The sequence below is a fragment of the Malaclemys terrapin genome, chromosome 1 (assembly GCF_027887155.1).
Source record: "Malaclemys terrapin pileata isolate rMalTer1 chromosome 1, rMalTer1.hap1, whole genome shotgun sequence".
NCBI lineage: Eukaryota > Metazoa > Chordata > Testudines > Emydidae > Malaclemys > Malaclemys terrapin.
This window is the reverse complement of record NC_071505.1, coordinates 272,542,678-272,566,221: the sequence shown is the minus strand read 5'-3', so window position 1 is coordinate 272,566,221 and position 23,544 is coordinate 272,542,678. Positions and strand designations below refer to the sequence as shown.

The following is a 23,544-nucleotide window of genomic DNA, read 5'->3' as shown; positions in this document are numbered from 1 at the left end:
ATCGCATAACAAACAGTTTTATATGATGAATAGATCCTTTCCCCCTTCCCACTCCCATTCATGAGCTTTCCATGAACAAATCACAAATTCCCCAAATCTGTGCATGAGTCACTATTTTATTTGTATATTCGTTTGTCTAAATAAATTATAGCCTTTGGCAACTGAGCTTTTTGAACACAGGTCTGTCACATCTTACGCGCATTTAACATAAGCGATTTCAACTTTACGCGGTCGGCAAAAAAAAAAAAAAAGAAAAAAGAAAGAAAGAGAAAACCAACAGTTTTAATACTATACCTGTAGTGCGGGCGATTTCGCCCGCCATAGAACTCAATTGGGTTTTGGCTATACGCGGTTTTCGCTTTACGCGCTAACCGCGGAACGGAATCCCCGCGTAAGATGAGACAGACTTGTACTCATTATTGACCATGAGGGATTGGTTCAGTTCTCCACTTGGATGACATGAGCTTTATAAACAGAGGCATGCCTGAGCAAATCACTTTGTGCTTTGAATCTCTCAGGTGGTGAGGGATGCAAGGTGCACATTATGGTGAATAACAGCATACTCATATACATGGTTCATGTGCAGCGATAGTTCCATATCACAGTTACCCTCAAATGCTGCTGTTGTCCACCGTGTCCCATAGCGATACCCCAAAGTGCCATACACAGACAGTGCCCAGTGGATTTGTGCAAGAAATTGAAAAGGATCATTAAAACTATTTTCAACCAATAATACAGCAACATGCTTTAATCAAAATGAAAATAATGCTCAGCAAATATGTCCCAGAGAGATTACAAATATTAATAAACCACACAGAAGCAGCTCATTTGCATGAGTATTGTGCTCATTTCTTACACTGTTGCTATACCCTAAAATAAATTATGATCTGAGATATTTGCTGTGGGAATTGTTAAATGATACCTAATCTGAAAATAGCAGTGCGATTTACTCTACATTGTATGACATTTAGCTTTTGTCACATGATGATGTAATGTAACATAACATGAATATGTGCCATGAAACCAAGGTCACAATTTAAAATATATTCTTCCTTTTGGCTTTGCTACTCATGATCAACTTGTGGAATAAGTATCTAGTCCATTGCAAATTTGTGACCAAGAACCTAAAGATTTCAAAGTATCGTCATTTAATTCAGTGCCAGCAAAGCATAACATTAACCTATTCACAACATCCGGATAATAGGTGTAATTTGATTTAAAAACTACTTTATAATCCTCAGAAATTTAACCTCATTTCTTGTTTAGCTGCGGAAAGAATTTTTGCTTGAGAGATGTAGAATTCTGGATGGATTTTTTTATTATTATTATTGCTTTTTGACAGTTGACTAATTTTTTTTCTTTTCATTTATGATTTTATTATCTTTTCCTATTATTTTCCCTTACAACATAACTGGTTGGTTAGGCAAGACCTATTTATGTGGAAAGCGTTAGATCAGGGGTCGGCAACGTTCGGCACGCGGCTCGCCAGGGTAAGCACCCTGGTGGGCCGGGCCAGTTTTATTTACCTGCTGACGCAGCAGGTTCAGCCGATCGTGGCCCCCACTGGCCGCGGTTCGCCGTCCCGGGCCAATGGGGGCGGCGAGAAGTGGCGCGGGTGAGCAATGTGCGAACCGCAGCCAGTGGGGGCCGCGATTGGCCGAACCTGCTGCGTCAGCAGGTAAATAAAACTGGCCCGGCCCGCCAGGGTGCTTACCCTGGCGAGCCACGTGCCGAATGTTGCCGACCCCTGCGTTAGATGACTGTTTTGTAGGCAATGGAACTTTCAGCAGGGGATAAGTCCTGCAGCTAGTGGGGGTGCTGCAAAAGCAAGGACTTGAACATTTAGTCCAGGTTTTCCAGGTGTGAATCAGTGTCTACATTACACGAATGAGCTCCAAACTGAAAATGTATAGAATTACCTGCTGTATAAAGGTGAATTCTCATACTTCAGTTGAACTAAATGCAAGTAGTTTTCATACTTCTCAGCAGCTGGTCAGAGAGTGACATTGTAATCTCCAGTGAGAGGAGACTGCTTGTTTTTCAAGGTGCATGGTGAGTGTCCATGGCAACTGCTGAGGTCTGGGAAGGCAAATAGAATTATACAGAGGGGAAAAGCAGGCAACACTAAAGAGCCTTTGGGCCTCATTTGAGATGAACTACTTGGGTCACTGCCAAAGGTAATGAATTCATTGACACAGGATTGATAAGCGCGAGCGACAGGAAGCTCAGATCACAGTGTGGCCTCAATAGGTGAGTGTCCAATTTACTGATTATCTAATTTTCATTGCGTTCTGTTAAAATGCAAAAATAGGTCTAAGTCTATATTAAGGACAAAGGGGCTGATCCTGCAAACGCTTATGCATGAGTATATTTAACCCTCTGAGTATTCCAATTGTACAAAATGAGACTATTAGAAACTTGTTCAAGTGACTTATCAGGTTGGAACCAGTAAATCAGATTTTAGCACCGCATATCCCCCCATGAGGCTGCTTAGTGCAAAGCAGCCACAAAGCTGTGTTAGCTGGCCAATAAAGGAGTCTGCCAGTGCAGGAGAATCCACAGGTGGTGTAGGGCTAGTGTAGCTGTCTCTATTTTACCCCAGCAAGGCCCCCTCTCCTTCCTCAGAGTGGTCCTATGGAGGACATTCCTGGGGACAGAGGGTGTAGCTGGAAAATTGCTGTGTGAACCCTAGCAGCCAGAATGGCTCTTGGGGGACATTGCAGGCAAGCACAAATTAGGGGAGACCTTAAACTACTCTAACTTAAGCTAGAGACTTAAAATAAAAAAGAGCTAGGTATACACACTACACATTCCCACTGGGTTGCATAGGGTCTACAGAAGTATGTTTCTTGGCTCTTGATGCTGTAGTTTTGATTTTAAAGGGATAGCCCATTGACATAGCAAGCCCAGGGGCAGTTAGTTCAACATTAACTAGCTGTAACTGGTCAGGCAGAAATATATTACCTAATATTCAATCTTAAAACACATATGCAATGTTCTTGTAGCTGTGCTGGCCCTGAAGAAGAGCTCTGTGTAAGCTTGAAAGCTCGTCTCTCTCACCAACAGAAGTTGGTCCAATAACACATATTACCTTCCACACTGTATCTCCCTAACCTGAAAACATCACACACTTATTGAAAAGTTGAAAGAAATTCGAACCAACGAAGAAACAGGGAAGAATCTTTGAATCAAGGAAGAATTTTAAACTAAACAGGCCCTTGAACCACACTTTGATTGATACCCCTCCATACAGCCGGTCCTATATTCAGTTTCCTTAGATGAATCAGTTACTTTTCTTAATGAGGAACAATTAGTACAAGGAATATACTTTCATTATTTTCTCTTCAGAAACTTTTCAGTTTTCTGGTGTAAACTGTCTTTTACTGCTGACCAGTGCTGGGATTGGGCAATAATAGTTTGCAGTCTTCGCCAGTATAAATAACACTGCATAGAAAATGCAAATGTTTTGGTTATGTGCACAGTTAAACAGAAACAGAGATAAAGAAGGATAGAAAAACTGAATTAGCCGTTGGACAAAATGTTTTTTCCTGGTACAATTTCAAGACTAGCTAATTTTAATGGAGCAATGATATAGTCTACATTGGTATGGCAGATAGTAAAACAAATTAGAATAAACAGTACAGTGAATGATGATAAACAGGGACAATAAATAAGACCTATAAAATGTATCATGATGTATTGTGCTGTAGCTAATAGCTGCATAGACATTCATAAGAATGTCAGGAGGCCTCGGGTTTTAATTGGTGATATTTTAAAGGAAAAAGTCAAACGCTTCTAGAACAAACTAAAATAAATCCAATCACAGGATTATTTTATTCTGTTTACGGAAATGCCAACCCCTCCAATTCCCTTTAAAATTTTGTAAGCAAAACACTGATTTGTTAGTGAAACATCATATGAAAATAAGTTTTCAGGTCTCTTTGAAATATTTAATATTCCCTTAGATTTAAAGCATGGCACAGATTTGTAGATTCTGAAATTATAAAGCCAAAAGGGAACATTGTGATTATTCAGTCTGACCTCCTGCATAACACAGGCCAAAGAAGTTCCCTGAGTTAATTTCTGTTTGAACTAGAGTATCATTTAGAAAAGCATCCAATATTTATTTAAACATTTCTACTGATGGAAAATCTACTACAGCCCTTGGTAAATTGTTCCAGTGGTGAATTACCCACATTGGTAAAAATGTGTGCATTATACCTAGTCTAAATTTGTCTAGATTCAAATTCCAGTCACGCAATCATGTTATATCTTTATCTGTTAGATTGAAGAGCCCTCTATTACCAAATTTCTGTTCCTCCATGTGGCTACTTATAGACTGTGAGCAAGTCACCCTTTAACCTTCACTTTGATAGGCTAAAGAGATGGCGCTTCTTGAGTCTTTCAATGAGGCATGTTTTCCAATTCTTCTTCTCTGAACCCTCTCCAATTTATTAACATCCTTCTTGAACTGTGGAAACCAGAACTGGACAAAGTGTTCGGATAGCAGTGGCAGCAGTACCAAATACAGAGATAATTTAATTCCCCTACTCCTACTTGCTATTCCATCCAAGGATCACATCAGTCCTTTTGGCATCACCAAGAAAACATTCATTCATGGAGCTAGTGGTGTCACTAAAAGGCTTACCCAGATGTGGAATGAAAGACGACTTATGTTAATGATCTATTTCTCACAATCACACTGTAAACCAACAAGGGGATTTCTTTATTTCTTCTGGAAATCAACCCCTTGAGTACACAAAGAACAGCAAAAATGGAAGAACAATATTTCTTCATACACCATTGAGTTTTGTTTGGATACTGTAAAATATTTAAGCTCAGATGGTGTTTTTCTCAAAAAAAGTATATACAATATAATACAGGGATCGGTAACCTTTGGCACGCGGCCCAACAGGGAAATCCGCTGGCGGGCCAGGCCAGTTTGTTTACCTGCAGCATCCACAGGGTTTGCTGATTGCAGCTTCCATTGGCCGCGGTTTGCCATCCCAGGTCAATGGGGGTTGCAGAAAGCAGCAGCCAGCACATCCCTCGGCCTGCGCTGCTTCCCGTAGCCCCCATTGGCCTGGAATGGCAAACCATGGCCAGTGGGAGCTACGATCAGCCGAACCTGCGGACGTGGCAGGTAAACAAATTGGCCTGGGCCCTGGCAGGCCGCGTGCCAAAGGTTGCCGATCCCTGCAATATTTAGTACTGTTCTGGAACAGTTCTGTTCTAGAATTCTTTGCATTGGTCTTCACAGTTGAAGATGTGAGGGAGATTCACAAACCTGAGCCATTCTTTTTAGGTGACAAATCTGAGGAACTGACCCAGATTGAGGTGTCGTTAGAGGAGGTTTTGGAACAAATTGATAAACTAAACAGTAATAACTCACCAGAACCAGATGGTATTCACCCAAGAGTTCTGAAGGAACTCAAATGTGAAATTTCAGGACTACTAACTGTCATCTATAACCTATCATTTAAATCAGCTTCTGTACCAAATGACTGGAGGATAGCTATTGTGATGCCAACTTTTAAAAAGGGCTCCCTTCTTTGAGGGTGTCAAAAAGCATGCGGACAAGGGGGATCCAGTGGATATAGTGTATTTAGATCTTCAGAAAGCCTTTGACAAGGTCCCTAACCAAAGGCTCTTAAGCAAAGCAAGCAGTCATGGGATAAGAGGGAAAGTTCTCTCATGGATTGGTAACTGGTTAAAAGATAGGAAACAAAGAGTAGAAATAAATGGTCAGTTTTCAGAATGGAGAGAGGTAAAGAGTGGTGTCCCCCCCGGGGTCTATACTGGGCCCAGTCCTATTCAACATATTCATAAATCTGGAAAAGGGGTAAACAGTGAGGTGGCAAAATTTGCAGATAATACAAAACTTCTCAAGATAGTTAAGTCCCAGGCAGACTGCGAAGAGCTGCAAAATGATCTCTCAAAACTGGGTGACTAGGCAACAAAATGGGAGATGAAATTCAATGTTGATAAATGCAAAGTAATGCACATTGGAAAACATAATCCCAACTATACATATAAAATTATGGGGTCTAAATTAGCTGTTACCACTCAAGAGAGAGATCTTGGAGTCATTGTGGATAGTTCTCTGAAAACATCTACTCAGTGTGCAGCAACAGTCAAAAAAGCTAACACAATGTTGGGAATCATTAAGAAAGGGATAGATAATAAGACAGAAAATATCATATTGCCTCTATATAAATCCATGGTATCCCCACATCTTGAATACTGTGTGCAGATGTGGTCGCCACATCTCAAAAAAAAAAGATATATTGGACTTGGAAAAAGTTCAGAAAAGGGCAACAAAAATGATTAGGGGTATGGAATGGCTGCATTTTGAGGAGAGATTAATAAGATGGACTTTTCAGCTTGGAAAAGAGACGACTAAGGGGTGATTTGATAGAGGTCTATAAATCATAACTGGTGTGGAGAAAGTAAATAAGGAAGTGTTATTTACTCCTTCTCAGAACACAAAACCTAGGGGCCACCAAATGAAATTAATAGGCACCAGGTTTAAAACAAACAAAAGGAAGTATTTTTCACACAATGCACAGTCAACCTGTGGAACTCCTTGCCAGAGGATGTTGTGAAGGCCAACACTACGACATGGTTCAAAAAAGAACTAGATAAATTCATAGAGGATAGGTCCATCAATGGCTATTAGCCAGGATGGGTAGGGATGGTGTCCCTAGCCTCTTTTTGCCAGAAACTGGGAATGAGCGACAGGGGATGGATCACTTGATGATTACCTGTTCTGTTCATTCCCTCTGGGGCACCTGGTATTGGCCACTGTTGGAAGACAGGATACTGGGTACCTTTGATCTGACCCAGTATGGCTGTTCTTATGACTAGTAGGTACAGAGTTTAATTATTGGAATTTAAGATTTAACAGGCAAATGAGAAAACTTATTTTAGGCTTCTCAGAACATTTCAGATATTAGCAAGCTTTACCGAGAGGAAAATAAGGTGATTATTGGGGACCTGAATAGAGCAGAATTAAAAACTGAATCTGGCTATTACTATCACTGCAGTACTACACTACACTCTATTATGTTTTCTCAGCTAGTTTAATGAAATTCTTTGTCCTACACACAAAAGACCTGCAATGTAATAAACTTATTAATGAACATTAGTGAACCTCTTTGAAGACATTAAAAGGATCACTGGCAAAGAAGGGAGAATTTAATTCACTTATTCAACAATAATGTTATTGTTTTGTAAAAAAATACACCGGCGTTTTAAAGTTTTAAAAGGCTTATTTCATGCTATAGACATGTAAAAGATCTTGTAAAAGATTTGTGCGTGTATTTTTCTGGACATCTACATCCAATTTTAAAAAGTGGAAACAAGGTATTGCTTTTAATCCATACTAGGACTGTAGCTATAGAAAATAAAGAAGCACTACATGCTATTTCATGAACAAAGAGGAATGGTTCATAAGCTTTAAAAATTCTCTCATGCCAATAGGGTTTTTTTTCCATTATTTATTTGTTTGTTTTCATTCACTCTTGTTGACTTTAGACCAACGCTGGGAACTTCATAAGCTGTAAAGCATGTGTCTAATTCTTAGCATTATGTACTGTACCAGTTGACAATTTGCATGAAGTTCAGTTTGTTTCAAACATAAAACAATTAAGCAATAAGGCACAATGTGGAGATGTGATTATCTGATGATAACCAGAGTTTCCTGAACTTCCTTTATTGCAGTATAAAGTGTATTTCAGATTGTTCTCTGGAAACTGGTGGCAGCAGAGTTCAATCTATCCCTTTAGAATGTTGAACTCACAATCCTTTTTTTTTTTTGTCTAAGCTACTTGTAAAGTACAAGAGAGAACTACATACGCTCAAAAAACATTCTAATTGGCTGGTGCATATTCCACAGGGGAGATTAATTTACAAGCACCATACAGTTCTGCTAAAACTACTTCTCGACATTTCAAAATGTCAATAGTATGTTTTTCCAGCTCTGTAAACATATTTTAATCCATAATATAAACTTTAATATTAGTTTTAAGACACCTTTGGGGATGTGGTTATTTAAGCAATAAGATACGGTAGGATGTGAATTATGGTCTAATAATTTCACACCAACTGCATTGTTAGGCATGAGGCCAAAGGCCAAGGGACCACTGGACACAGTAGGTGTAAATTATTATATTATAATTCACACTCTGGAGTATCTTAATGCAATTAGAGAAATCTTCTAAACATGTTTTTATTGTATTTTAAATTCATAGTCTGATAGCCTTCCAACATTAAAAGCTGTTCATTGTTGATACTGGGCTCACTATCAATCAAAATATCTCCATATTATTTGTTGTTTGTTTTGCAGTTTTACATGCTTTAAGGGGGAATCTCGGAAGCTACATTTCCGACTTCATATCCTGAAAATGAAATCAAGAACCTTCTGCATCCAATAGAAATGCAGTAATATGCTTCTATTACCCTGTGTACAATAGCAGAATGATTACATCAGTTTTGTATCAATTTCTCAAATGTAACTGTATCAGTGAAACAGTTTATAACGCTAGGCTAGCATATTTTCATTTTCCAGGCACTGTATTAGCTTGTTATACAATTCTTCAAGGGTGAAGAGTGTTGCTTTGATCCTGTCTCTGCTTCTTTTGTAGAGGTTGACCACAGCTCTAAGACAGCTTTTAACTAGGTTTGTAAATGGTGTTATGTGGACACAGGGCCGGCTTTAGGAAGTGCGGGGCCCGATTCGAACAGTTTTGACGGGGCCCCGGCAGGGATGACTGAAAAAAAAAAAACCCACGTAAAAAACACGTGGGGCTTGTACTCACCGGGCGGCGCTCCTAGTCTTCGGCAGTGGGTCCTTCACTCGCTCCGGGTCTTCGGTGGCACTGAAGGACCTGCCGCAGAAGTGCTGCCAAAGACCCAGAGCGAGTGAAGGACCCGTCGCTGAAGTGCCGCCGAAGATCCGGAGCGCTGCCGGGTGAGTAAAAATTAAAAAGGAGCCTCTAGCCAGGGAAGAGATTCTCGGCCACTTGCCCCCACCCCGGCGGCCCTGCCACTGGGCACGGGGCCCTCTTAGGCGAGGGGCCCGATTCGGGGGAATTGGTGGAATTGGCCTAAAGCCGGCCCTGTGTGGACATAAACTATGCAACCCCATTTTGAATTACCTTCAATAAATGTGTTTTCCTGTCTTAAAACGTTGATAGTATGAATAGAGTTTCAGGCATAGGTATCTGAAGGACATATCAGAGGGGCAATAAGCCTTAGCAATTTGAGCATGGAGCCAAAAAACATGGATTTCTGCATTATAATCCTGGTTTTGGCATAATTGCTCTGTGGTTGCATGCCATTGCCACATCCCCTCATGAGCAACAACCTCAGCTGGGGTAAATAGGCCCAGCTAAGTATTACAGTATAGTCCACACAGAACTGGCCTCAGAGATAATTGCAGTCCCTACCCTTCCTTGATTATCCTGAATGTTTGAATCTCTAGTACAGGGGTCGGCAATGTTTGGCACGCAGCTCACCAGGGTAAGCACCCAGGCGGGCCGGGCCAGTTTATTTACCTGCTGATGCGTCAGGTTTAGCCGATCGCGGCCCCCACTGGCCATGGTTCGCCATCCTGGGCCAATGGGGGTGGTGGGAAGCCACGGCCAGCACATCCCTTGGCTGTGCCGCTTCCCGCCGCCCCCATTGGCCCAGGACAGCAAACCGCGGCGAGTGGGGGCCGCGATCTGCTGAACCTGCCGTGTCAGCAGGTAAATAAATTGGCCCGGCCCGCTAGGGTGCTTACCCTGGTGAGCTGCGTGCCAAACGTTGCTGACCCCTGCTCTAGCAATACAGAAGACTTAGTTCTGCCTAGGCAGCTGGACAACAGGCTGGGGCTTAGGGGGACAATTTTAAGAGCTCCTTCCCAAAAAGCCCATACCAAACAAAAGCAAACATGGGATTGCATTTTAGCTTCTCAGCTAATCTGAAATTTCTGTCAAGTGGAGAGAAAAGCATTTCCCCTCACAGCCAAGTTAAAAACTGCTTGTCAAAACACCTCCAGCCACAGACCAATTTTTAACTTAGCTTAAATTTTAAAATGTTAGTTTAATATATATATATATATATATATATATTGTGACAAAGTTCCTCCTCTATCTTGGTGGGTCCTGCACTTACTGGCGGATTTTCTTGCCTCAGAGATTCACCATGTGGGTTGGCGAACAGCCCAGAGACCTTCCCCTCTGGAAGAACCCACAGTCCAGGTCTATTGGGAGGTTTGGAGGGAACCCGTCCCACCCTCTACTCCGGGTTCCAGCCCAGGGCCTTGTGGACTGCAGCTGTCTATAGTGCCTCCTGTAACAGCTGCATGACAGCTACAACTCCCTGGGCTACTTCCCCATGGCCTCCTCCAAACACCTTCCTTATTCTCACCACAGGACCTTCCTCCTGGTGTCTGATAATGCGTGTGTTCCTCAGTCCTCCAGCAGCACACGCTCTCCCTCTCCCTCTCAGCTCCTTGCGCCTCTTGCTCCCAGCTCCTCACACTCCCACCACAAACTGAAGTGAGCTCCTTTGAAAACCCAGGTGCCCTGATTAGCTAGGGTTACCATATTTCAGCAAGCAAAAAAGAGGACGGGAGGAGCCCGGCCCTAGCCCCACCCCCGTCCTGCCCTAGCCCCGTCCCTGCCCCTCCCACTTTCTGCCCCCCTCAGAGTCCCCAACCCTCCCCCCGCTCCTTGTCCCCTAACTGCCCCCTCCTAAGACCCCCCCCACCCTAACTGCCCCCCAGAACCCCACCCCCTACCTAAGCTCCCTGTTCCTTGTCCCCTAACTGCCCCCTCCTAAGACCTCCCCACCCTAACTGCCCCCCAGCACCCCACCTCCTACCTATATCCTGACTGCCCAAAACCTTATCCACACACCCCCCCCGAAAGCCCCCTCCCGAACTCCCGGACCCCCCCGTCTCTTGACTGCCCCCTCCAAAACCTCCCTGCCCCTTCTCCGACCCCCTGCCCCCTTGTTGTTGGCCTTCGTCTAACGTCTCTGTGAGCCGTTCGTCCCGGCATGCTGGCTGGCAGGGGAGGAGGAGTAGGGGAGGAGCTCCAGACTGCCGGTGCGAACTGCCGGAGGCGATCTGCGAATGCAGGGAGGGAGAGAGGGAGTAATCTCTGCTGCAGGGGAGGTGGAGGACGTGCTCTCTCTGGCTGTCGGAGCCCCATGTAAGTGACACCATCCGGCCGGCTGCCCTGTTAGCCGTGCGCGCTCTGCATGGGGGAGGGGGGGGAAGTCCGGACATTTACAAATTCCCCCCAGACGCTATTTTTAGCTCAAAAAGCCGGACATGTCCGGGGGAATCCAGACGAATGGTAACCCTAGATTAGCCTGCCTTAATTGATTCTAGCAGCTTCTTCTTAATTGGCTCCAGGTGTCCTAATTAGCCTGCCTGCCTTAACTGGTTCTTGCAGGTTCCTGATTACTCTAGTGCAGCCCCTGCTCTGGTCACTCAGGGAACAGAAAACTACACATCCAGTGACCAGTATATTTGCCCTCTACCAGACTCCTGTACCCCACTGGTCTGGGTCTGTCACAATATATATATATATATATTAGCCCATTTTTATCTCCCGGTGCCCGGTAGAGAAATTTCCTTAGGGGCCCCCCAAGCTACCTCTTGACACAGGTAGCAAATATATCTGATATATATATCTCCCTTTTCCCTTATCTCCCTCATAGGGGTGAGAGAGGCAGGCCACCAGGAAGAGTGCCTCACATTAGCTTTAGATAGGCCAAGGACCTAAAGCAAGCAGCCCCTGACAAAATAAGTTTTTTATATATGTGTGTGTTGATATATAAATTATGCCATTTTAATGGCAAATAAATATTTCAGAGACTGCCATACAGTAGCAAACTATTTTCCAGCAGCATGTTATTCTCAGATTAGTATCACTGCTCAGAGAACTCATGTTCTCCAACCAGAATCTCCAACATCTGAGACCATTTTATTACATGAAATCTAAGGTATAAATGAACCATGCTTTGTACCACTATAGGGGCATAATCCTTTAATACACCCATCTCCATGAAGCCTTGTGGCTTAGATCAGTAAATCAAAGTTGTACTTTCATACCTAGTTACTATTATGTATCTTTCCACTGACTCCTTACTTTATACATAATCAGCTATGAATTATAACCAGACTTACAGTTTAAATGAGTACATCATTATTTCACATAACCCAGGAAGAAATAAGTTTTGAGATGAAATTACATATATTCACAGTCCACTCATTCAGAAACAGAGGGGCATAATAAAGAAGCAGAGCTCTCTAATTCTTGAATGTGAACAGCATTAACCATCACTGGCACATTTGCAAGGGTTTCAAGAGCTGACGCTAAGGTTGACATTGCCAGTGCTAGAACACCACCGCAGTGTGGAAACTTTAGGTACATTATTAAGGATAAACCATGAAAAAAAAAAAAATACCAGTACTGTATTTATTACCTGTATTCTGAAGAAAGAACAACAGCACCAATTGCATAAAGTTGTAAAATACCAGTAATAAACATGTAAATAATTATCATGTTTGCAATTCCAATAAAACACAGACATCTACAAAGAACTATTATATATGTATAGGTAATATAATAAAACCATTCATTGAGATACAAGAAACATCATATTATTGTACTATATAAAACAGCTGTACAGTGTGCACACAAACTTCCCCAATCTCTCCAAATTGTTTGCCAATTACGTCTCCCTATCCTCACTCACTTAACACAGAATTTGTTCATTGTCCATGGGAGAGCAGTAGGTAACTATCTTGTATTTTTAAACTATGTACTTATAGTGCAGTTTGTCTCCATATATAAAAAAGGAAATAAACACACATATATACACACGCACACACACACAACAGATCTATGTAACTCCTGCTTCCTGTGCTCTTGAATGGATGTTTGTAGAAAATCCTGCATGCATTGCAGGGGCAGAAACTTGCTGACTCTGCAGATTGAAATCATTAGATGGTTTTGCTTCTAATACTCCACAAACAAATTGAAATCACATAGTGGTATCCCAGATCCCTGAAGACAGTCTGTTGCAGGGTGTATCTTCTGCCTTCTTCAGCAGAGTTGGCTTTTTACAGGGAGGTGGGGGAGGAGCTGTGATTCTTTGCTCAGTGTTGTGCAGGATTTTCTGCCAGTCTCCTCTCTCTTCACACAGCTTTCGCCTCCAGTCCAGGAGTTCCTGCAGTGCAGCGCTCTCGTTCTCTGAAAGTCTGAGCTGGTGGATAACCTGTTAATAAGAAGGGAAAGAAAAGAAGAATGCATCTACCGTTAATTATATTGGTAATGTAAAATCATAAAGCTTACACTGGATGCTTTTCAGTACAGGAACTCTTGGCCTGCTGCTAGATCCACCAAGAGATGTAAGTGCCTAACTACCTGCCACTAAGTCCAACATTTATGTGCCACTGAGATCCTCAAAACTTCCACTTAGCTGTAGCCAAACATTGGAGATGCCTAAATTTCTGCCAGTGCACACACCTAAACCTTGGCAGAATTCACAAATTAAGCATTCCCTGCCTATCTTGCTTGCAAGGCCTGATCCAACTAACCTGGATAAAGTGAGGAGTTAGTGGTGCCAGTGCTCCTCCACACCTCTTTTAGAACACTGACCCAGGACGTTAGAGACCAGGTTCAAATCCTCATGCTGCCTGATTTGGAGCAGGCACTTGAACTCAGATCTTCCATATCCCAGGTGAGTGCTATGCAGTGGGGCTCCCTCACTATCTCCTACTGAAGTTGTTCCACTTTGGATAAAATATATAAATAGTCATTGGACCAGGCAGAGAAAATGAGGCTGACTCCATAGTCTGGAGTGGAGTTACCAGAGGTTTACATCAGTGGAAATGAGAAGTAGAATCAGGCCCCATGTGTTTTGTTGGTCTGTAAAGCACTCATGCACATACATGGCATTGTACAAATAATGACTTTCGAAATATAGCCATGAATTGGACTCATAATTGATATTGTTATATTGAATGACCCTGTGCTATGAGGTAACCACTCCCCACTCTACAGATTCTATCAATTTTTGCTGAGTACACACACACAGGAGGAGATTAAAAGCTTATCCTCACATCATGAATGGAAATTCTAAAACTCCTTCAATGTGACCAAGCTCAAGTCTTTCTAGATGGTGAGGAGCTGGCTACTGCTCTCATTTCATTGTACTCAACTGAACAGATAGGTGGCACAGAACCTTTACTATACATAAAGCAAACAGTCCTCAGAAGTTTTGATGTATAGAACAGCAAGAGTCCCCCCTTTGACACCCTCCCCCCCAACAGTTTTAGGCTTAAGGTTACATTTCAATGCATTACTGTTTTGTAGCTCATTGCTACCTAGATGCGATCTTTCACACTGATAAATTCTGGATGCTAAAGTTTTGTTAATCTGTTGTTTTACACCCTTGTGATGCTATTTACTGAGCCTGCTAAAAGGGGGTGAGACGGTATCGGTTGGATTAGATTCAGGTAGCATCAAATATCACCAATCATTCTGGGTAAATTAGTGCCCCATCCTGATGTGAATCTATAGATCTACAAGTGTGTGTGGAAATGGTAGCTCTTCCTCCCGAAATGGCAAAGCATATCACCGTGGGACAAATTCAGCCTGTTGCAAACAATGTGCAACTCTCTATAAAACCAATGGAGATGCACCCACTTATAGCAAGGGCACCTTGGTATGTAGGGAATGTATTGAGATGATCTACTGGAGGTGAAGGTGATACTCTTCATGCTATATTTGAAATGGGAGAGACACTTGCCATCTCTCTTCTATTCGTAAGAAGTATATGTCTCTCCCAAAGACACTTCTCACCTTAAGCTTTAAAAATAGATATTTTACACTGGAAATAAAAGAAAATCAGACAATTTATAATATAGAAATAGACATGCCTTGGCATCTGCCTCCCAAGAGTGTCCAATTTGAGAGTTACAGAACTCAAGTTTACATCCTGACACAGTGAGAAACTTTGAAAAAACACTGTATACATGAGCCAGCAATACATGCAAAATATTTAGGCCTGTCCACACTGGGAAATGGACCATATTTTTAAGCACTTGTCTTTAAAATGTTATCAGGCGATATATAGCAGCTCTTCTGCAGTCCTGGCCCTCTGCAGCTGCCCAGGGAGCAGGATTTGCCCCTAATCATAGGTGCCTGAAGAACTACATGTAATCTGCTTAGTTCCTTGGTGATCCGTAATACTACTTGTCATAGATACGTATTAGCCTTATAATCTCTCTCAATCATATTAGGCAGAAATCAGCTATAACTATAATATCAATTTAATCTCAGATTTTACTCAGTCCCAACTCTCGTGAGCATCAGCAAAAGGTTTACTTGTCTATGATCTGTGTAAGGACCTCAGGATTTTGCCTATGCTTCATAACTAGGCTTTGCAGAATTAGATTAACAAAATGTTTGTGATGGGTAATGTTGATGCTTATTTTTAAGCATTTTTAATTTTTAATATATATTTAAATTTTCACAGTTGAGCAAAATTATGGGTTTCAAGCATTTCCCCCCCCCCCTATTTTTATCTACTTAAATGTTCAGAGTTGTGGGAAATTATGAAGGGTCAGACAATTATTTAGAGACAGTAGACACTGAGATATATAAAGTGAAAGCTTTATAATAGTTTAAACACAAACTGTCAACTAGCATAAGGGTGATCCAGTGGATATAGTGAATTTGGACTTTCAGAAAGCCTTTGACAAGGTCCCTCATCAAAGGCTCTTAAGCAAAGTAGGCAGTCATGGGTTAAGAGAGAAGGTACACTCATGGATCAGTAACTGGTTAAAAGATAGGAAATAAAGGGTAGGAATAAGTGGTCAGTTTTCACAGTGGAGAGAGGTAAATAGAGGGGTCCCCCAAGGATTTGTACTGAGACCAGTGCTGTTCAACATATTCATAAATGATCTGGGAAAAGGGATAAACAGTGAGGTGGCAAAATTTCTCAAGATAGTTTAGGCCAAAACTGACTATAAAGAGTTACAAAGGAATCTCACAAAACTGGGTGACTGGACAATAAAATGGCAGAAATTCAGTGTTGATAATGCACATTGGAAAAACAAAATCCCAACTATACATACAAAATGATGGGGTTTAAATTAGCTGTTACCGTACAAGAAAGAGTTCTGGGAGTCACTGTAGAAAGTTTCCTGAAAATATCTGCTCAATGTGCAGCAGCAGTCAAACAAGCTAACACAATATTAAGAATCATTAGGAAAGGGATAGATAATAAAATAGAAAATATTGCTGTGCCACCACATAAATCCATATTATGCCCACACCTTGAATACTGCATGCTGTTGTGGTCACCCCATCTCAAAAAAGATATACTAGAATTGGAAAAAGTACAGAGAAATGCAATAAAAATGATTAGGGATATGGAACAGCTTCCATATGAGGAGAGATTAAAAAAACTGGGACTATTCATTTTAGAAAAGAGACAACTAAGGGGCGATGTGATAGAAGTCTATACAATCATAAACGGTGTGGGAAAAGTGAATAAGGAAGTGTTATTTACAACTTCACGTAACACATGAACCAGAGGTCACCCAATGCAATTAACAAGCAGCAGGTTTAAAACAGACATAAGAAAGTACTTTTTCACACAACGCACAGTCAACCTGTGGAACTCATTGCCAGGGGATATTGTGAAGGCCAAAAGTATAAGTGGATTACAAAAAAAATCAGATAAGTTCATGGATGATAGACCCATCAATGGCAATCCACAACCCCATGCTTTGGGTATCCCTAAACCTCCGACTCCTAGAAACTGGGACTGGACAACAGGGGATGAATCACTCAATAAATTGCCTGATTCTGTTCAGTCCCACTGAACAGTGGCCATGGCCACTGTCAGAAGATAGGATACTTGGCTAAGTGGACCATTGGTCCGACCCAGAATGGCCATTCTTATCATCTTCTGTTCTAACATCATATGTCAAAATATACAAAGTAAATATCCTTAAATTAAACTCTAATAAGTTCTTGGCAGCATTTTTCTTTGCCTATTTGTAAATTTCAATTATTACCTAAGGACATATTCTTTTAATCTGTTTGTGTGTGTTCGGTGAAATCAACGTTTACCAACATTTACTGACAAAAATCTAAGCCTTCCAAGTCTATTCATAACGTTCTGGGGAAAAAAAGCAAACAACTACCTGGCTAAAGAGGAGCTTTCAACAATTTTTTTTTAAAGTTATGCCCTATTCATGCTGGAAGACACTAGCCAGAACAGCAAAGTTACCCGAATTAACTAGAGGACTTTTTAGATAACACTATAAACTCAATAAACTTTTTGTCTCAGTGTTACAGAGACTACACCTTCCTCCACTCTCACATACTCCAGAAAACCAGCTAAAGATTGAATCCAGATAATTTACTGGAAAATAAAATACTCAACATATATTGTTAAAAGGATATTGCCAACCCTTTGAGATACCCAAATTTATCTTCCATTTTCTGTGGGGATGGGTATATTGGGAGAAAAGAAGCACATCTGGAACTTGATGTAGGTCAGGGGTTGGCAACCTTTGGCACACGGTTTATTTACCTGCTGCGTCCGCAGGTTTGGCCGATCGTGGCTCCCACTGGCTGCGGTTCGCCGTTCCGGCCAATGGGGGGCTGTGGGAAGCGGTGCGGGCTGAAGGATGTGCTGGCCGCAGCTTCCCGCAGTCCCCATTGGCCTGGAGCGGCAAACCACGGCCAGTGGGAGCTGCGAACAGCCGAACCTGTGGACGCGGCAGGTAAACAAACTGGCCTGGCCCGCCAGGGTGCTTACCCTGGCGAGCCGCATGCCAGAGGTTGCCGACCCCTGGTGTAGGTCATATAGATGCAGGAGTTGGTATCACTGTAGCACAGGATTGGAAGTGATATTCACATAAGGGCTAATTCCTATTGACGTTGATGGGCTTTGGATCATGGTCAAAACCCAAATTGACAAGACAGGGTACATTTTATTTTTTTTACTGTTACCATTCATATCTCTGAAGACAATAACAAGCAATTCTGCTATATCACATAAGGTCCCATTTTAAGGACTGAGGAAGGTACAGAGGGCCCAAAGGCTTTTAGACCAGTGTTGAGCATAATACTCTGACAGGTGCTAATACATTTGAAGAGGAAGTTGAATTAGAATGTCAGCTAAAAGCTTTCATTTAAAGAGCTTCAATAAATAAATAAAGTTGTACATAAATGGTGAGAGTTAAATGTATTTAATGTCAAAACAGATCCTTTAAAAACTCCTCCTAAGGTGCTATCAGGTGTGTTAAATGATTATATTTTATGGCATTACTTTAATGAAATAGTAAGGAATTTTCATCTTTGAAAGATACATAGAAGTGTTTGAACTGAGAAGGCTTTGTTGCTATTCTGTAACTGAGAAACAAAGGCACACAGGTGCAGGGTGAAAAGTAAGTACAATCTGACTGCACAAAGAAATTGACAAATGCATCCTATTTATAGCATGTAGAAACTGAAAGCTTTATGATACTGGCACCACTTGTGCGTGTTGTAGTTAACATTGTGTCAGCATTTTCATTATACACCCCATTTTTCATTTTACAATGGACATAAAAATTTGGTCCAGGTTTCAAATGGAGATACATCTTTTTTATTTTATTTTTTTGTTAACCAGAACTGAAAAAAAATCTGTTTGGCCATTTAAAAATTGTACACGTATCTTTTTCAAATCTTTTTTTATTTGTTTTTATTTTTATTTGTATTAACCATTGGGAGACTGAAACATGTATACATACACCCTTCTAAATAACCATTTGGCTAGTAGTCTGGAAAGTATTAGTATTTTAACGTGTATAGACAAACAAGTAATGCAACAAGAAGTGAGGAAAATACACAAGAAACATTAAATCTTTATATGGGTTCATTAATATACTTAGATTTGGGTGAACAACTAAGAGAATAATCTAGTGGATACATTTTCCTCTTTTCTGTTCATGAATTGACTTATGAAAAGCTAATAATTTTCTCAAGTTTATTCATTATATAGAGAGATTTACTGAACCATTTCTGTGAATGATTCTTAGTCTGTAGCATAATATTAAAAATGCAAGCTGTGCTTCTCAGTGATGACAGAATACATATTTTGCTAAGGACAAGCAGAAGAGGACATAGGGAATGGGTAAGACCTTATTATTGTATATAAGTATAGAGCTTGTCATGAAAATTGAACTGAGAAAGCCTGGCGTATCTATTGGCAGGAGAGAGACTTTACCAAGTTTAGACTGGGATTTTAAACAGGACCTAAGGAGTTAAGCACCCAACTCCCATTGAAACTCAATGCTCAATGGGAGTTTGGCAACCTAGATTCTCGGGCCCTTTGAAAACCTACTTTGCATTTTCACAGAGAGAGCTGGGAGTTGAGAGTGGGGATGTGGGGGGAGGGGCGAGGGAGGGAAGGGAGAGGAAAGGTAGAGGAAGAGGAAAACAAGGATGCTTATAGGCCTGGAGGGGAGCAGGGCTGTGTTTGTGGAAGGGGACTGTGTTAAGGAGACAAATGGTACATGAAGAGTGAGATCTGGGTGAAGGATTCCCAGTCCCTGAGTCCCAATCTTTTTGTCCATTAAAACTCTCCCGTCACTCCTGAACTCAGTTCCCTTGGCAGTGCTGCTTCCCTGTACAGTGAAGCCAAGATGGTAGTGCCATGAAGACCCTTTCAAGCATTCATGCCCAAACTAGCATGCAGCCCAACAACTTTTAAGAAGCAGTGATAGCTGTGGCCAAGTCATCCACCAATGAGAAATCTTAACACAAGTCCAGTCTCTCTTATCTCACCGACTCACTACAATCAATAGAATTGTAGCACGCAAAGTAGATGTAGAGGAAGGGTGATGAGTGACTGTGTTCCTATGACAGCAAAAAGGCCTTAATTAAGAATGACCAGAACTAGTGACTTGGTTCTGTCTATCTATAATCATGACTAGCAATTATAACAACACTTGATAATTTATCTTAATTATAATCTTCAAATGGTAGTCTACACACAAGATTTTAGTGAGTTTTAACTATGTGAAAGATTCTGTTATTCTATCATTAAGATCATTTGGAACAAAACAAAAATAATAAAGGTGCCACAGAGGGCAAACATTTTTAAAGGACCCATTTAAAATTAATTTTAACTCAAAGTAATTTATAGATGTACATGTAAATGATCAGATACTTGATTCTGTAATCAAAGATCAAGTGCTTTAATATTAGGGATAAGTTTTATTATCCATATATAACAAAGAGGTTGAATCCCTGCTTTAAGTTTCAAACTCAATGCAGCCTTAACTATAAACCCATGGCCAGTGCCTCCATAATAAACATAAATGTCTATTAAGTTCAATTTTGTTCATTTATGTAATTCTGTTTCTTTAAAATTCATTTAACAAAATTCAGTTTTTTTTGGGTCACTCTCTCTTTGGAAGAATTCAGTTTTTGTTAAATAATTCACAAAGTATGTAAATCAATTTGTTGGTCATTTGTCATTGTACTGTTTTTTCTATTGACTATTCACCTGAAGGAGGCATTTAATGACATTTATGGAAATTAAAACAGACAAATAATTCTACGTGCTCAAATAATAACAGCTCAGTACTCTGAAATGCAAATTTAATTTCAGTAATTTTTGTATGGGGCTAGTAAAATTCATTAATTAACATACATAACCATTACAGAAACTGGCATATTTGCCACAGTGTAGTTTCTGTGGTAAATATTGACTGTAAAACTGTGCTCCATAGACATTTGTATAAAGTAACTACCACTTATTTTGCTTCTGTAAATATATTGCCGATTATGTTCATGTAATGACTTTATCTACCACGGTGTTGCTTTAAACTAACCATCAGCAGATTCTGGCAATTACCATAGTTTTGTTCTTCCTCCATGAGTATTTTACATTATTAATAAAGTCAAACTCACATAATGGAAGCCACAAGGGAGATTAAATAGCAGAAGTATCTAAGGGTGGCTTTTTTTTCCTCCTTACAATCTGATTAGTTTTTAAAGCTACTCACAAAAGAAACTTAACATGCTTTATAGTAAGAAATTATAATTAACTCTTAAAAAGCTGAATTGCCCTGACAGAGATTTCCTAGATTTAAAGCCAGAAGGGACCACTGCAACCATCTAGTCTGACTTCCTGAGTAACACAGGCCATAGGATTTCACTCAGTAATTCCTGCAGAAATTATTATTCCTAAAGGAATTATTCTCCCTACTATGTAAGTGATTACTAGTGAGCTGAATAACTTGTGGTTTAATCTTGCATGTCATGCCTCTCTCTCACAAGCACCTGTTTCCAAACTCCTCCTCCTTCACCATCCTCCAATTCCCCTCCTTAGGGTATGTCTACATGGCAATTAGACACCTGCGGCTGGCCCGTGCCAGCTGACTTGCATCCATGGGGTTTGGACAAAGGGGCTGTTTACTTACGATCAGGCTTAGGCTGCAGCCTGAGCTCTGGGACCCTCCCACCTCACAGGGTCCTAGAGTCTGGGCTGTAGCCCAAGTCTGAACGTCTACACAGCAATTAAACAGACCCTTAGCCTGAGCCCTGCGAGCCTGAGTCAGCTGGCACAGCCAGCCACGGGTTTTTAATTGCAGCCTAGACATACCCTTAGTGCCTTGAATCTCTCTCCAACTGCCAGATCTGCCTGCAAACCTCATGTGTGTCCTGATCTGACTAAATCCAGGCTGTAATACTCTCCCGTCTGTTATCTATACTTGACCTCCTTTCAATTGCTCATAGTTCTTGGTTTCGAACTCTTTTCTCCAGATACATTTCCCCAAATCCTCCTCCAGCTGACAAATCCTTCTGCTATCTACTTCCTGAAACCCAATCTCAGCCTTAGCTGCGGAACCCACTGTAACCTCTCCAAGAACTAGATCTTGTCCTTCTTGCCCAGGCGTCACTAACCTGGAAAATAGGAACCAGACTATGGGTTAAATAATAAAAAAACCTGCATTTAAAGTTAAATACAAGTAAAAATCCTCCCCTCCCCCCCAAAGATAACAAGGGTATGTTAAAATCCCTGTTAAATAAATCAAATCAATATGTTAATCTGTGTTTCACTGGGAACCCACCATTGGTAATTTAAGATCACAGCGGGGAGCAGAGATCAGCTATGATAAATGAGTTTACATGTTTCTACATTCCATTTCAAATAGAAGTGTGCCACTGGGACCCAAGCTGAACCATACAATTCTCTTGTGAATTTTGGGACATGCATTTTTTAAACACTGTCCCCTTGGACTCAGTAACTTGATATTGGATCTGCCTCAGAGAAGTGATCTAAGTTAATCATTCCCACAAACTGATGATGACTTTCAATGGTTTCATTGGAACAACATATTTCGTAATATACAAGATTCCTCATAATTTAAAATCATAAATGATAAATTTATTTATTGAAAAGGCATAACTGCCAAATGCTTGAGGCCAGATACTTATGCTGGTACAAATCTGGAATAATTTTGGAAGGGTCATTGGAGTTATACCAGTTTAACTCCAACGTGAGAGGAGAATCAGGGGCATAATTAATACAGACTGTATTCACCTTCTTGTGAATGAGAGCAAAATCTGTCCCTTTATGTTTAAATTGCATGTTATCAAATCACATAAGAATGTTTTCCGCCATTATTTTCATACACCAGACATACTCAGCTAGATTTAGAAGAAATACTGTATAAATCACTATCACAGGAAGTCATAACATAGCTGGATATTTAAAAGCACTGAATAATCTTCTGAACAGTAACAAACTTCCTATGTATGCAGTCTAAAATAGGGAGAACAAGATGATATACTTCTGAGAATAAGTGATTGCTGTAAGGAGCAGGAAGGAATACTACCACACATGACCACCATTTCATAGATGTCTGGGTGCATTATGGCAAGTTTCTCTTTCCTTTCAAGCACCAAGTATTGGTCACTACTAGAGGCCAGTTCCAACACGGCAAACCCCATGTCCTGTCCTAATTTCAGAAATTAACTATTCTTCCCTGCTTCCAGCTGTTATGGCCTTGGGTCTGATTCAACTCCCATCCACGTTAATAAAAAGACTCTCTTTGACATCAGTGAGTATTGGATCAGATCCCTTGTCACTAGTGAAATTATCAATGAACGATCAAATGTTCAAATATCAATGAATGATCCAAATATTTTATTTTAAGTAGATTTGTATATATATTTTAAAAAGTGTACTTTTAAGTATAAATTGGTCTCTGACTAGTGAAAGCACACAATAAGATTGTTTGCTCAAAATGGATTTGGTCAACCATAGTACAGCGAGTGGCGACTCTTACTGCATCAAAAACTCACAGATAAAGTGAGTTGGCATCTGTTGTTTGGTATAAAAGAAATAATCAAGACTCTGGTGTCAAAAGTTTTCAGACAAGAGATGTTTCACAGGAACACAATTAGTAAAAATATAAATTTAAGACAAAGCCTCTCTACCAGTACAATTTTATGTCAAGTTGTA

At 40.8% G+C, this 23,544-nt stretch overlaps 1 protein-coding gene across 3 annotated transcripts in view; it reads right to left on the bottom strand.

Moving 5' to 3' along the window:
* Nucleotides 1-12,029: 12,029 nt before the first annotated feature.
* The window catches only part of MYO16 (myosin XVI), a 588,255-nt gene continuing 576,740 nt past the window's right edge, over nt 12,030-23,544 (bottom strand). For all 3 annotated transcript variants that reach the window (XM_054013071.1, XM_054013089.1, XM_054013080.1), the window contains one exon: nt 12,030-13,278. In XM_054013071.1, the coding sequence (XP_053869046.1) occupies nt 13,045-13,278 (234 nt within the window). In that variant the 3' untranslated portion in view covers nt 12,030-13,044. The remainder of the gene's footprint in view (nt 13,279-23,544) is intronic.